This window comes from Symsagittifera roscoffensis, chromosome 3, assembly GCF_963678635.1.
Source record: "Symsagittifera roscoffensis chromosome 3, txSymRosc1.1, whole genome shotgun sequence".
In the NCBI taxonomy this organism is placed as follows: domain Eukaryota; kingdom Metazoa; phylum Xenacoelomorpha; order Acoela; family Convolutidae; genus Symsagittifera; species Symsagittifera roscoffensis.
In genome coordinates, this window is record NC_087064.1 from 31,851,553 (window position 1) to 31,868,640 (window position 17,088).

The window sequence follows — 17,088 nt, forward strand, 5'->3', positions numbered from 1 at the left end:
GAAGAACAAATTTGAAAAAAGGCAAAAAGCAAAAAAATATATATAAAACACACATCACAGCATAAAGTTTATAACCAACTCAGTGGTCAAAACACACAATGTCGGGACCAAAAAGTAATATTTTAGGGTAACGAGGATTAAGGGAATCCCTGTTGAAAATTTCCGAGACTAGGAGGATGGTTTGAGAATACAATGACTAAACTTTTCTGCTCAGAATGCTTGCCTCTTAAGTTGTCTGGAAAATTTCTCTTAGTTTTCTCTGTTTAAGATTTGAGAAATATCGTAACATCGTAAAATTGACATTACCATCGTACCATCATCGCCATCATCACCGACATGATCACAAAAGATAGTTTAAATGACAGAAAAACTATACCAAAATTGTTGAGATATTTAGATCATCATCTTCAGATTCAAAGTTCGCTCTATGTTCACATCATTATTTGTACGTCAAGGTTGGAATTGATTGGTTAACTTGAGCTGTGAGAATTGCACTTAATTTGGTATTTCCTGGCTTGATTTTACGTAAACATCATAGCAACTCCAATTATGCAACCATTATCAAATTTTTTGTCATGGATCTTATGGATCTTATTTTGTCTAGGTGCGTAAGTTTGATATAATCTGGAAAAAAACAATCACACATTTAAATATGAATGTTAATTATTTATTTTTATTTTTTGAGCGTCAAGAACAATAACTATAGCAGAAACGAAAAAGCGATTAAAAGATTTAAAAGAATAATCTTTGGAAAAAAAAGAAGCTCGAACAGAGGCCAAATTGAATAACAAAATCATTGTTACTTTGTTTCACAAGTGACAAGACTGGCATTTGCAACCCATCCTGGTAGCCATACATGGCAGCCACGCGCCCCTGCAGCCAACTGGGAGTCCCTGGTCTTTTGGCTAGCCAATGGAGTAGGCAAATACGGAGATACATGCAGAAAGCGCAGGTAAGTTGTTCGCAGAAAAAAAAGTTTTTGCGCTTAGCATCTCATTAAAATACAATCGATTGAAAAAATTCTGCTCAAAAAACGTGAAAAAAACAGCATTTCGAAGCATTATTTTTTTTTCAGCAAAAAAAGAGACATATATTTTTGAAAGGAATATTCAAAATACAAGGACTTGTTCAAAGTTGAGATTAAATGACCTAGTTTTGAATGCAGAAGAAGTTAGAAGTGTTTTTCGCTGGCAAATACTGTTTTTAAAAGTTCGTGGGTCAAATTATCCTCCATCATCAGAATGACTGGGAGAGGGGAAGGTGGGTGTTAAAGAAGGCAATTTCTTTGGATATTTGGTCAACGCAACGAGAATCGAGTAATTGACACGCAGAGCCGAGTGGAGACATCAACTAAAATTGAATAATGGATCTAGTGTGATTTCTTGATATGTTTTAGAGAAGGGGAGGTCAGGTTGATTGTAGTTCTTTCTGTAGGTATTTTATGCTTTTAGTGATTACTACTGTCTAGAAGGATACATCGCTCCGCTCATAAATTCTAACCATTTCATGGATAATCATCCAGGCGGCGACGCCAGAACGTGTGTCAGGTGGTTCGAAACACTCGCCTGGGAAAACTGGCGCCCTATTAACTTTATTGACTCCAAAAATCCCGGTAAAAGTTTCATTGAAAACTTAAAACGAAGAGTACAAATGTAGAGCGATACTGGAATGGAAACCTTCAAAAATCTTTTCGCATTTTTATATTATGACAAAAACTTAGAGTAATTACCCCCAAAAATCGGAACAAAACTTAGAACTACTTCAAAAAAACCAAAACCATGTTGAGGAATTATTGTTAGTCTAAAAATAGCATCTCGTGATTTTTCAGAAATTTGTTGCACTGGTCAAGTAGCACAATACATGAGGAATGGGTTCCTCAACAGAAGAATGTCACCTGATGAATACATGTTCAAACTTACCGACTACACGAATGAATCGAAACCACTCAACTTATTGTCGGTTAGCATGCCTTGAAAACAGACTTGTTTTTTCAGAGACAAACCTAAAGCTTGAGCGAGGCGGGCAATTTTTTGTGGTTGATAAAACCGAATTTCCACACTTGTTTGAACCACCCAAAAGAAATCCGAAAAAACCTAATGAACTAAACTTCCTTAGAAACTTTTCTTATGTGAATCTTATGGCAAATGACCTTGAGAAAGTAACCTTGACGTTACAAGTTTAGGTAAAACGTAAGAGAATCAACTTGAATTTAACTCAACATCAGCTTCTCTGGTGGTATCTAATGATAATGCTAACTATGACAATGACCTTGGCCTTGGCCCTACTAAATGAATGCTTAATAACATAAAATAAATAGGTCATACATAGTCTCCACTACTCTCCCCATTCGTCAATTTGACAACAATTTCATTTACTTAAAAATTTACTTGATTCAATATGAGCCCAAGTTGTATAGTTTCAAAAGTTCCGGGAAGCTTAAGTCACTAGTACCCTCGGTACTATAAGGCGAATCTAATCATCTTTATCTTCTCTACTTAAGAGGAAAATTAAGTTCTCTATAAGTTTTCAAGCTCCTCCAGAACCTGCCTTTGATCTTCCTCTGTCATGCTGATAACAGACAATTTTTCGGCGATGTCCAATTCGTCGACTGCCATTGGACCGCTAAACTCGCAACTGATTTTGGCCAATTCCGCTGTTCCGATGATATCATCAGGTGCCATTGCGCTACGAGACTCGTTGCTGGTATTGGCCAATTTTGCGGCTTCAGCAACTACGTCTTTCTGTTTTTCTGTTCTACTTTTTGTACTCATGTCATGTTTTGTAAACACTGTTCGTTTCACACCAGCCCCCGGCCCTGCTTGCTCTGTTTGCTCCTGCGGTAAAACATTCTGGTTGGAAATTGCCTAAAGGACTAAAAGTTCGAGCTCTTCGCGTAACCGGTGCGTGCACAGACTCCTGAATCCGAGTCAATACAGTCCAGTTACTTTGGCCGTCTCTGTCAGTCGCCTCCTTCGTTATTTGTACTTCCGCTTGTACGGTGTGTACTATTTTCCCAGTGATAGATTTTTGCGACTATTCCGCATTCGAGCCTCTAGCCCATGAAAAACCACCCGACCTTCAAATCTATCAGTAGTGTTTCCTTCACTATCCATAACCGAAGAAATTCTTTTAGTGTGCTTGACAATCCTGCGTATCTACAAAAAAACCTACACATTTCGCGGTAGAAAAACATATCTTCTGCGATGCGTTTCTTCGAGCTAGGGATCTTCTTCTTTTACCATCTTGACTGCTGACACACGTTGTCCAATCCTGGGCCGTCGACGGACTACTGAAAAATTCTTAACTATTTTCGGTGTTGTCGGCGACTTCTTCCACCGTCCTTCCGATTTTCTGTAGGATGAGCTCTGTAGTATTTTGATAGCAGTCGAGGTCTTAAGTCTCTTCTAAGTCTTCAGCAGATGATATCACAATAGGGCTTTTTGTTGAATCTTGTCCTGCATTTGGCGTTTTGTTAATGTCCATCCCAACATACTGTTTTTTTCTGAGCTCGACTATTTAATTAGTCGCGGTTCAGATTGTGAATCTCTAATCACTTGACTAAGTAGCTCAGTAGCGTATGAGGTCGCTTCTGGTTCTCGTATCGGCTTCGGCTTGTTGACCACATTTGACTTATTGGTGTCAACGGATGAGCTATCGATGATGATGTGATTTTGAGTAGTACCTTCGTGTATCTGCCTCCTCGCCATCCCTCCCCTCCTGCTCAGATTTCGTAGACCCTTGTCCTCTGTACTGCTTCCTGATGCCGTTAGCTTTGCTGGTTGGGCCGAATTAACTAGTCCCCAATTATCCGATGGCTTTTTGCCAAGCTTATCGAAAGGTCAATTCTATTAAGAATCAGAAACCAGAGTTACCGTATGCTCGGTTTCTCGAACTATTTGTTCCGTTGAAAATCACAAAAAGTTTTGGAATTTAGGCAGTCCTGGTTTTTTATACAGATTTTGTAAGTTTTTCGTTGCGCCATGAGACTTGGAGCTTTGTTCATTTCTCGGCTAGTCCCCTAGGATGAGTTTCTTGCAAACAGATGCCCAGTTCGGTCGTAGACTTCCATCTTCGAATAATCGTCTGCTGGAGTCTAATCTTGCATAAACTGACCGGGAATTAGCTTCTTGTTCGTAACCTAAAGCAGCACTAAAAACTTATAATTAATCTAGTGCAGAATTCGCCAACAGATTTTATTACGAATCCTGTCCACTGATCGGGTCTAATAGCCCTCGGTATGGCATGTAAGGCAGTATAGTTTTTGAAAGATTCGTGGATTACTTTAGCAGTCGTTCTCGTCATTATCTGAACGGACGGAAACTATCGATACACGTTAGTAAATGCTTGTTCTCGTCCCACACCGCGAGCAATGGGTCGAGCAATCCCATTTGATTTTTTTGGTTTGGTTCTTTCATCGTATCTAGCTTTGTTAAATCGTCTATCGTCAAAACTTCTATCATCGAAACACAACCGAATGTCATTTGTGTCTCAACTGACAGGGAACCACCGTTTTTCAAAGAAAATATGCCATTTGAGGTATGTAACTTATCCAAATGTAACTCATCCAAAGTAAGGGCCAAGGTTCTCATTATCGAGATCATGTGTTTCTATAGCTTCAACGACACAACTTAAAAACTTGTACGCTTTAGTTAAGATTAACTCAGGGTCAAAAAAATCCAGCCAATCGAAGAAAAGGGCCAGAAACCTAACCGGAGGTATAGCTTCAGCCAATGTCTGGCGACGGAAATTGTCGCCATTAACCCTAACTGAAGGTATTTCACGGTCCATAGCTAGGAATTGACCAAGGGGTTGATATCTCACAATTTTGGCAGTGTTCAGTTCGCTTGTGATTTGCAACGCAAATTCTGATCAAATGGTACTTCCGAAGCGTGTCAGTTAGTTTCTTCGCTGCACATTCCTTCAGATTACGCAATTAACGTTCTGGTTTTTTTCTGGTTATGAGGTATTTTTGGTGGTTCAATTCATCTCTGGTTGCGCTAGCCGACAGTTCAAAGAGACGACAAAGCGCGTTAATTTGTGCTACAACAAATAGATCGTCCAACTCCGATAATTTTGGAGCTGTACCGTTCGGATCCCGAGAAAAAAATCAACGAGCAACATGTTTCTGGGCAAATAATTTTTTAAGGGCCCCTGCCAGGCCTTGCTTCTATGAGTCACGTTTCACTCGCGTACTCCAATTTACATCAAAATGTTGGTTTTGGACAGAATAATTGAATTTTTTAAGTTTAGCAAATGCCCTACTATGTGTTTCTTCCCATTTTAAACGTGAACGTTTTCTCATGAGATCCTTAAAAATTGTTGTGCTAGCAGCTGAATTAGAATTAAACCGAAGAAAATGATGGATTAACGCTATTATCAACCGATTATTGGTTAAGTTCCCGGACTGTTTCATTTTAACAATCGAGTCGATTTTCCTCTCAACTTCAACTGTACCCTCATTTGAAAATTTGAAACCTAAACACTCATGTTCTTGTGAAAAAATTACATTTACTCTAATTTACGGCGGCATTGTTTTCATCCAACACTTCTAAAATTTTTCTTATTTCTCGCCAGTGGCGTTGCTGTGAGCTTCTCATCGCGATGAGAATGTCGTACAAGTAGACATGCACTCCCGGTAAATGACCCATCATTGAGCCCATAAATCTTCGGAATTCCTGATTCAAATCACCCAATTCGTAAAATCCCGTTTTAAAACAATAAGGACCTGTTATGTTCCCCCGACGATGCTGAATTTGTGTTGTCTACTTGTTTTTCGCTGAGACGCGTTTGCGAGTATGCGAATTTCAGGTGGAGCTTATGGAACCAAATTGGGTCAGAAGAAATTCCGCTCATCGCGAATGCGACATTGACATCGAGTTCATTTCTCTTGCTTTGTTATCAGTTTCGAACTTGGGGCCATTTTGACCGTTTCATCCCGTTTAGTTGTAGCGACTGTTAGTAAGATAAAGCAACCCCCGGTACAAATGCCTAGTTTTTCGATGTGCCCTTCTTTCTACAATTTTTCTATCGTTGCATCAGCTTTTGTGGATCGTTGCATCAGCTTTTGTGGATCGGTAATACGTGGATCGGTACCCGTTTTCCTTTATCCTGGATCAGTCGCATCGGTTCGTTGAAATGTCTTCTGACTTCGCAATTTTTAGTTACACCTTTTCGTTCGATGAGACTTTTGTACTCCCTCAACATACATTTGATGTATTTACGTTGTACTGGTGAAAATTGGATCTGTGATGTACACTCCCTCCCAGTAAGGTCGCTTAATGCCCGCGTCACTCTCTTCTGTTCCACTTCAATGCCGAGCAGTGGTAAGATATATTTTCCAATTATGTCTCCTTGACCGCCCTCAGTGATTTATAGTTCAGCATCTTGGGCAATCCAGCCTTCGGGTTCGATATCAACATAGGTTCTTCCAATGATTTTGATGACGTCGTTTTGATAATAATCTGTCCTTCAACTTCAGTTCGTATATTTTTCCTTGCGAGACGAAAGATTGTGGGCTAGCGCAATCTGTTTGGAAATCCTTGCTTCATTGGTTTTTCTCCTTTTTGACGTCCAACGACTTCCAGTTTTTAATTCCAGCCTTATCTCACACCGTACGGATTGCGAAAACAACGAATCCTTCTTCAACGTCATCGTTACCAAAGCTATGCGTCACAATCGTCTCATAATGGGTAAAATCGCTAGTTCACCTCGTTTTTTTTACAAGGTTTTCAAATTATCCGCATTCCCCTCAACTGTTACAAATAATGTATCGAGCTGGTCACATATCTTGTTGGTTAGGTTTTAACCAGGTGCCATAGTTATGCTTTTTTTTATCAGCACGTTGATCTTTGATTTCATTTATTGGTTCTCTTTTAACATAACCAGCTTGTTGACACTTTGTCGACAAAACTTGCTAACCTTCATTAAAACTTTTTCTGAGTGATTTTGGGAGCCATCTTTTGTATAGAATTTCACCTTTCTCCTGACCACTGCAAAGTGCAAAACGTCAACTGGTGCGAGTGTTTCCCTACACAATTTCTTGCAAATATGCACGTTTCTCATATTAAATAAAACCAAGTCTCGCTCAATGGCATCTTCCATCTCCTCAAAACGATTCAGCGTTTCAAAGAACTGCTCCATTCCTTCTGCTTCTCTTTAATTCCTAATAAACAGAACGAATCGCCGATTTGTAACTTTTATTTCTCTATAGAATGCATCCACCACTAGCTTACACGTTTCAGTGAAGTCTATGTCTACCATCTTCTGTCTCTAATGTTTTTGATAGAAATATCGTTGTCAGTGTTTGCTTAATGATGAAAAAGTTTTAATTTCAACCTCTTATCCGCTTCACCCCGGCTAGTTCTTTTGAATAGACATTTTTCCTCCTCGATCCGACGGTTTTTTTGTCTCGTCACGCTGCATTAGACCCATTATTCCGGCCTTCCCGTTCGTTGCGAATCGCATTAGCATCCTTTTTCTCTGGTTCTCCCAGCGTAGGATAAAGATTTTCTGGGAGATCAAATCTTCTATGTCCTGCTCCTTCTTTGCTATTATTTCTAATTGGAGTAGTTGGGCCGAATCTTCCTACGGTGCCGGGAGTTCCTACGATGTTGTGTGACAGAATACAACTAGGCCGCGATACAACTGCTGGCTGTATCTAATGATACGAATGGCGCTATCTAAAGGTCATATTATGACAATTACGTAATAACATAATATAAATACGTCATGCACAGTCTCCATTACAGACCTTGAAGAATTTTCCAAGATTTTTGGAGATTTGCGAGAAAACTATGTTGCTAACAATTTTTTCTGACCTTTCATTATGATTTTTCAATCTGAATCGCTTAAGCTCAAAATTAATAAACCTGTTGAAAACTTTTTCTGTGGGTTATCTTGCAAAAGGTTTTGGTTTAGGCAATTCACCTCCCATGGTTGTGTGTGAACGTAATTATGATAGTTGGATTTGGTCCAGGGCCACTGCGGAGAGACCACCACCCGAATATAGTACATGGTGCTCCCTACATCATAGCAGGGAAGGATTACCCAGGCACAGGCATTCCTGACATTGACACTAAAGTTGTCAATTTTGAAAACCCGGGAGAAGATTTGACATTCCACTGGTTCAAACATAATGTTATGTGCAGAGATAATCCCTGGATATGCGTTGAGTAACAACTCGAGATTGAAACGGCATATTCTGTTTTGTTCTCATACAGAACAAATCAATAAAAATCGGGTTTTGATAATACTGCGCAGTAAGCGAAAGTATCATTGCAGTTTTAGAAAAAAAACGATTTATAATTTAACAACCCGCGCCGAGATTTTGGGTAAATTTGATGATATGAATATTTCGTTGATTAAAATGAGATCTAGATAATGCATTTCAACACGTAAAGTTTTTAAAGATCATAATATCAATTGTTTGCGAAAACAAAAAAATCCATTGCTTTCCATCATAAACGATCAATAGCTATTTTATTTTGTTTTAGAAATAACTCAAAATGTTTTCCAGCATAAAATCTATTAATTCTATCCAGCATTAATTCTTTTTTTGAGATTTTCACCGTTTGATTTACTTTTTGTGACTTTCTGCAAACCTCGAACCCGAACGAATTCCTTCTTCCCCAGCTATCGTTCTTACAACCCCAATTACCTCACACCCAACACTACATTCCCACTCCTACTACACTTTGACCTCAAATTAGTTGCGAGACAACAAAACTTTTAAATGCTTTTAATAACTCGTCAAAAAGATCTGATAAAAAAATGAAAATTGACTGAATAAAATCAAGACTGCTCGCATAGCAGGGCAAAGCCATAAAAGTTCCGACTGTTTTTTATTAGATATGAGTAGTTTTTGATGGAAAGGAAATGGAAAACCGTATTTGAACAAAATCAGGGGTGAAAATTCAGTATCAGGTGTGAAGATCAGGTGTTAGTTTTGAGTTGTTTTGATGAAAAAATATTGAAAACCGTATTTGAACAACAAAATTAGTTGCGAAGACTTAATTAACTCGACCTTAGCCTCAATAAGCTTGCCTCAATTAGTTTGGAACATTTTTGTGTTGTTTCAGTTAACAGCGTCAGGTAGACTTTGAGCATGACTTGAATAAATTAGAAGTTTTTAATCAAGAGATTTTTTAGATTCCAATGAAATTTTTTAAAAATAAAATTGAAAGAAAATTTTGTAAGTTTCAGTGTAGTCTGGAGAAATTTCTATCTAGATTTATGTAAAATTATATAAAACGCTATGGCTATAAACTTCAGACAACTTTACCAATGTTATAAAACTGATTTCAATGTTATCACGGCAAATCAGTGTGTCTGCAAGTTTTTTATTACAAGGAAAACTCACAAAATGATGAGGACATAAAAATGGACTTAAGAATAGAAAGTCTGACGACAAAAATGTGTGTCAAAATTGAAAAGTGCCATTAGTTTACCGCATCGGTATCATCTCAATTTCGTGTTTAGGACTGCGATATGCAGAAGTTTTAAACTTTTAAAAAGCTGCTTTTTGTATTCTCGGGTAAATATTTTTAACCGGCAATGACAAAACCCAGTTGCAGCACGTGAGTTAATTGAAATCAAAACGGGGGAAAAATTTTGGACTATACTTTTTACAAACCCCGACTTGTTGCTCTGAATGCACACCCCGAAGTTTGCAATGAATGCCAAATTAGGTTAAGTAGAAAGCCACAATTTTTTGAATAACATCAAGTTTTTGGAGAAAGAGATAATATTTAAGTCAAATTTGTCGCTCAAGCAACAACGTTGGGTCGTTTGGTGATTTTTCCGAGGGTAAATGAGTTTCAGTTTTCGGTTGGATTCTCAACTCAGACATGTTCGTTTTTTGGTTTGTTTTCGAACACAATCTGATAGTTTGATCATTTTTGGAAAGATATATTGAAAAGTATTAACCTGGCTGATAAATTGAGTAAAAAACTAGTTTTTTTATAGCACATGGTAGCACAGTATATAAGACAAGTTTAGGAATTTTTGAATTGAATTAGCAAAATGAAATGAGACAGGATGTTTTGTCGAAAAAACGCGTTAACAAAACAATCAAGACTGCTCGTATATCAGTCCAAAATGTGCCAATTGAGATTTTTTGTTTTAGAAAACAGACAACAGAATAACTATAAAAGATTTTCTCTCGTTTTTTTCATATTTTCAACCCAGATGACATATAAGAACATGGTATACAAAGGGTAGCGTCTCTTATTCTATGAAAAAAAAACTAATTTTCTTGCCTCTTTTTGGTTTGCAACTCATTAATCCGTTGCTAAAGCGTGTTATGAGCACACATTATATCATGCCATATTAATCCCAAATTAACCAAGTAGCAATTGATAAACCCCGTATTTTACATAAAATAATCACAGGTGATTTTTTTCTTTTTTTTTGAGCGCAGGTATCAAAACATCTTTTTGTGAATGGTTTTATTGGTTTTGTCTATATGCAGATCGTCCGCGAAAAATGTGTGAACATGTGGATTGTAGTCTGCTGTGACTATAGCTAGATGGGAGTGGTTTTCTTGAACTATTAATGCTTTGAACGTTTTTTTTTGGTAAAATTTGATTTATTTTCATATATTGTTAAAAAATATTTTCGGTCTTTATATTTTGGTGGTCGAATCCATTTATCTTGTAGTTCTTGTCTGCATTCGGCAACTCTATGTCTGTATCCACACCTTTTTTGAATGATGGGTTTCCCTTAAAATTCGGGTTTTTATCAATTTTATTCGGAATTTGAGTAATTTTTTCTGCTAAATCATTATCGGAGTCTTGGATGTTTTTATTTGTTAAATTGTTTGTTGGATATTGATTATGTATAGTAATTTTGTTTCTTCTAATTTCACTGTGATTTCTGCTTGTTCCAATTTGTCTACGAAATTGCGGAGAACGGTTTCTGGTTCTCGAAATGATATTACATGGGATGCTCTCTTTTTTTATTGCTATTATTCTGAAGAGAATATATGCCATTTTTGTGTTTTTATAGTCTAGTGTATGTAGAGAGTATGCTTTTCTCCACTGGAACTTCAATTTTCACAGCTAGTTGTTTTATAGTTTCGTTTGGAAGTATGCGAATTTTCTTGCATATAACTATTTGATGCTGTTTGTTTCTTCGGAGACAAACCTTTGAGAAATTTTTTTTAAAAATTGTTTTCAGTCGGATTATTGAAAACCTTCTATTGGTAGAATTGAAAACCTTTTTTGAGCTGAACCTTCAAGTGTAGTTTGTATCAAGGCTGCAGGTTAATGAATCCAGTTTTGGTGAAATGGTGTATTTATAGGTTGTGGAACTTTTTATTTAATATTAGGTTAGCTCTGACAGCGTTTAAACAATCTTCTACCAGGATTCATTGTCATCTGGAGTGATTCTGCTGTTTTTTGAATTCGTGCAAAGTTTGTAACTTAGATTTGGTGATTTTACATTGTTGTAAATAATAGGGTAGTGGTATTTCAATTCTCATTGAATCGTATAGGTAACCTGGAGTATTCATTTGGTATTGCGATGTCACATTATTATCTGATTGTACGAAGTTTTGTCTTGTAGGATATTGTTGTTGTGCTTGTCGTGGTCTTGAAAGATTCATATAAGGGTCCAAACAGTCTGCTTGAAAATGTCATCTGGTTGATCTATATAATTCCAATGGTTTTTCACCTGCTTTTTTGATAGAGTTGTAAATCTCGTTGAAAGTAACCTTGATATTCTGAAAAATGTGGCTGGTTTCTGGTGAACAGTCTTTTATTTGCGATATTTTTCTTTTGTGGAAAAAATGGCCGTTTTTAGAATGAATTGTCTGAAGTTTTTTCTTATTGTTAAAATTTACAGAACGAAGCAATGGTTTTTTGGTATCTGTTGGGTATATATATGTTATTGAGATTGACATCGTGTTTTGCAAATGGTCGTGCCATTGGGTTGTTGATATTGTTGTTTGTGAAAAAACCGTAATTATGGTTTGCAATTTTGTTAACACTTGTTAGTTGGGCGTTTTTTGGTTTTCGGTCTATGCGTGTGGCAGTTCATATCTGAGTTTTTCAGTTTGATTGTCGATTTTACTGTTGATTGTAGTGCTGTCGGTGTTTTTATTGTGTGGTAGTGCAATTGTTGAATGTGTAGAAGAAATAATTATTTATGTTGTTGTGGGTTTTGTTTCAACTATTTCTTCATTAACAAAAAGTGACGGTGTTTAGATGTGCGTCAGACTTTTAGTTCCTTTTATGTTTTCTTGTGTAAAAATAATTGTTGAATTTAGAGTTTTTTAATCCTTTCTCTACAAATTGGGTTTTAGTTCAAAGGTGTGGAATCAGTTGTTACTAGAATTATTCTTGAATAATTTTTATGTAGCGAGATGGTTGCAATTGCTGCTCTTCAGATATTGTTGGGAATATTAAAAAATACAACTTTCCGGATCCCAAACTCAATCTGTTCCATCAATTACTATTGATCCGTCATCATTTTGTGGCCTGAAAGTTTTTCTTGCTTGTGATATGAGATCTAGATTATGTTGTAGATAATCTATAATGAACCAAGCCAGGATGCTTCGATTATTTAAATTATCATCTTTTTTTTTCAGACGAAGAAGATCATTTACAGGAACAGGAAGCCCTCGAGAGGCTGGGATTGTATAATTTTATTTATGAAACTAATCAGAACTCTTTTCACTATTAATTTTTTTGTATTTCACTCATTCAATAAAAATGAAATTTGTTAGGTTTTTAGAAACTTAGTGCAGTTTGAAAAATTTGAAGTAGAAGGTGGGTCTGTGTTTGAATGATACTATTATACTTAATTGTACATCTTAGTGAGATGTATAGCTCTGAAATGAATCTTACTGCTCATTTATTGCAATTTATATCAATGAGTAAAATAGTACTGCATAAATGGTTTTGTAGAGAAACAGTAGTTATAGACTGCTTCTTTGTTTCACGATATAGAGGTTTGTTTTGTCCTTGTGGTTGCCCTTTTAATCGTTTGAATTGATTAGATTTATTGAGACGTGGAATTAACATAATTGTGTTTTCAATTTGGTTGATCTTCAGTTTGGCATTTTTGATCTTATTTGGGCCAAAATAGTAGAGGATGAGCTTAAGTCGAGGGTGGCTTCCTCATAGAATGTTCTTGGATAAAGTACACCGTCTTTCCGTCAATTAGATTTGGTGATTTCTTGTTGTTGTAAATAATAATAACAGGGTTGTGGAATTTCATTCCTCATTGAAACTGGTAGGTAGCCTTGAGTATTCAATTGGTAATTTGATGTCATGTTTTTATCTGATTGTACGAAGTTCTGTCTTGTAGGTGATTGTTGTTGTGTTTGTCGCGGTCTTTCAAGTTTCATGTTAGGGTAAAAAAATATGGTTGAAAATGTCAGCCGAGCCGAGTGATCTATATCTTTCCATTGGTTGTTTGGCTGGTTTTCTTTCATGATGTTGTAAGTTTTGATGAAAGTAATCTCCATCTTCTGAATAATTTGGCTGGTTTCATATGAATTGTCAATTATTTGAATTATTTTGTTTTGTTGACAAAATCGTTTTCAGTATGACCAGTTTTCTTTCATTGCTAAAAAAACAGGTTGGGGTACTGGTTTTTTTGGTATCTGTTTGTATATTTATGTTCTTGAGGTTGGATTTGTGTTGTAACAAGTTGTCGTACCCTTGGATTGTTGATATTATTGTTTGTGAAACAATCTATAATTTGATTTGCAAAAACATTACCATTTGTATATTTCGGTTTCTAGTTGGGCGTTTTTTAGTATTTGGTCTATGCGCTTGGTAGTCCGTTTGTGAGTTTTTTTGGTACGACTGTTGGTTTGACTGTTGACTGTGGCGTGTTGGTGCTTTTATTGTGTGGTGAACGGATTATTGCTTTTATTGTGTGGTTGTAATTGTTGGATGAAATGATGAAATACTTCGTTGTGTGGTTGTGGGTAGTGTTTCAACTATTTCTTCATTGACAAAGTCTGACGCTTCTTGGTTATCTTGTTGTGTCAGATCTTTAGTTGCTTTTAGACTTTCTTGCGTATTTATGAATGTTGAATTTAGAGTGTTATTGAAACCTTTTCTCTAAATATTGTGTTATAGTTTAAAGATGTGGTATCAATTGCTAATAGAGTTACTCTTAAGTTTCTTATGTACCGTGGTGATTACAAGTGCTGCGCTTGAGATATAGTTTGGTACGTTGGAAAATACAACGTGAGTCCGTATCCCAAACTTAATTTGTTCCATCTGCTACTATTGATTCATCGTCATTTTGTGGCCTTAAATTTTTTCTTGCTTTTGAGATGAGATCTAGATTATTTGGTAAATAGTCTATAAAGAACCATGCTAGGATTCTTTTGCGGGTCAGTTTTAACTATTTGCGATATTTCAATATCACTGAGTGATTCAAGAATTGAATCAAAAAAACGTGAGAAAAGAAAATTTTCTCGTCTTACTATTGCATGTCGAGAGGATTTTGGTGGAGTTGTATAAACTGTATCGTTAGTTTCTATTAGGAAACGTAAGTATAAATGATACAGAAAACATCATTTGTGAAAATGGAGTACGCTCTTTCCGAGTTTTGATCTTGTACAAATTCAAAATATTCTTCAAAAGATTTTGAAAAATCTAATTCAATGTCATCTGTCTGTATTCAATGTGATTGTTGATTCGATGAATTTGGTGATAAATTTTCGATTGTGAATATTCCATGGTGTAAACTTACTTTACAAACACCAGATAAATAATGATCAAATACTTGTCTTCTGATTTTAACACTTTCCCTGGGAATTATTGTTCACATGGACGGTTATCTCTTTGGAACAAGTTTACCAATAAATTATGGCAAAATTGCACTTGTCCTCGTGATAGATCGCTTGTTGGGTTGAGAATGAAGAGAATTGTAGTGTTATTGTCAAAACTTTTGTCGTGTTGAATCATTTTTTGTGCGGTATTACGGTTAATGTGTAACTTTCAAGATGTTTTATTGGTTGATTTCAATTGTAAAATCTTGAAACTATGAGAATCAATTTTGTTCAGTGATTCAGTCAAATCGTTCAAACTGGAGGTCAGAAACCTGTTACAATCCAGGAACCTCATCTCTTCAAAATTAGTATGTACGGCTACTGATTTTGTCGTGTACTCTCCAACTGGAACATTTGAGCTGAATGATATGTACGTTTCATCTCTACAGGGAACAACAGTTAATTTTTCCTTTACTTTCAACCTGAAACTCTGAACGAGACGTTGAGCGTCATATTTACTCAAGTTCTCAATTTTAAGTTACACTCATTGTGAGCCAGTCCATAAATTTATCCTGTAGCATGATCATGATGAACGACGCTTTTTGCTGATAGAGTGTTCCTGCAAATTACACAGCTGTTTTATGTTTGATACAGTTTTTGAGGATCCTAATCTGAAATTATGAGCTTCTTGATTTTTTTAGCATCTGATAACTCTCTGGCTTTCAATCGAACGTATTTATGGGAAATCATCCATTGCATTTTCTCCAGAGGATGAATCATAAACAGATTGGCTTAAATTTTTTGTCAACTAGTAGGGCCCCAAATGAACACGGTTTCTGTTCTTCCAATGTTGTGCTTTCATCAAAAGTTGTGCTGGTGTTATCAACTTAGATGCAAAGCGCTTCAGTGTCTGTATATAATGCAAATGGACATATAGATGTTTCGAACCAGTGCTGGAAGCGAACTTCCAGCCCTCCGGTGACATTTTGATAGCAGTTTCTTGATGCAGGCCACACAAGATAAGATGATCATTCAAAACTTGTTGCAATGAGAACACATAAAAAAATCGATCGCAAAATTTGGATCAATTTGAGCTACTTTTAATTTGACGAGCCATATATCCATTAAATTTGGTTATTAAACGGAAATTAAAATTATGCAGAAAACAAAAGCAATTTGATACGCTTGAATATTTCTTTGAAAGATATAAAAGCACTATTTGCTTCTTTTTGAATCTAAACATTTAATTCCTAAGTTATTCATAGACTCGAAACGTGTGATGTTTTTTATTGGCATAGGAAATTTCTGTATTAAACGTTTGATAAATACAGAGTTTATAGGAAAACTTTCACGACGCGAATCAGAAATAAAGTGTATAAAAATCTCTTTTAACGGATTTCAATTGGATTTTGATTTATTTTAACTTTGATAAAAACAATTGATCTTTTTTTTGGTCACAATTTGTTGTCTGAGAGGTTGAAAATTAGCGCTTGACTAAACTCGAACGGGCCAGTGTTCACGAAAAAACACGTTGCCTTTTGCGTAACTGGTTGAAGGAATCTACTACTCCGTGTAGCCTCAATTCAGACTTTCTTGAAAAACCTGACTTGCCTCAACATTTGGTAATCATTTTGATGAACAAAAAATCCCAGAATGGGCATCCTAAACCGATAGAACGTTATAATCCAGGCTGAAATTTAAAACATAGATGTTTTGGGACGTATGAATGAAACAAATCATGAATTAATGATGAATGAGCAATCTGAATTATTAAGCCGACTGCGTTATATCAGCTGTGGAATCCGCTGTTTTCCAATATATATCCTTGCCGATGCACGATAACTTGTTAAAAGTTTTCTTCTATAATTTTTGAATAACTTTTCAACCATGCATCATTAATAAGTCATTGCAAAGAAAAATTCTGTTCAGAAAATCAAAATGTCAGATCAGAAAACTTAATTAATAGTACTTTTAACAGTATACTTACTTAGTTTTACGTTGACTAAACTACGTTCAGCTCATCTTGGTCCCAGCTTGGTTACCCGCACCGGAGTTCCATGGATAATAATCGACTATATTGAATTTTCGTGGTCTGTCTCAATAAATTTGGATAATAATCGATTATAATCGATTAAAAATGGATTATAATGAAACTATTTTTCTATTCAATAAAATCCGAATATAATCGATTATAATCGATTATAATCGATTATTTTTGGAAGAAAACGAAACTTGTTTTCGAGGCAAAATAATCCATTTTTAATCGATTATAATCGATTATAATGGATTTTTTCGAGGGGTTATTTATAAAATTTTTAATTTTGTTCAAAATTATTTCATTTTCCATTTAGTGCAGT

General features: G+C 35.9%; 1 protein-coding gene across 1 annotated transcript; it reads left to right on the plus strand.

The window, feature by feature from the left end:
• The first annotated feature begins 461 nt into the window (after positions 1-461).
• Positions 462-8,267, plus strand: LOC134842878 (uncharacterized). Its single transcript, XM_063859383.1, has 5 exons — positions 462-604; positions 817-952; positions 1,452-1,612; positions 1,829-1,959; positions 7,918-8,267. Exons 1-5 carry the CDS (start codon positions 550-552, stop codon positions 8,173-8,175), a joined length of 741 nt encoding a protein of 246 aa, XP_063715453.1. The 5' UTR covers positions 462-549; the 3' UTR covers positions 8,176-8,267.
• Positions 8,268-17,088: the final 8,821 nt, after the last annotated feature.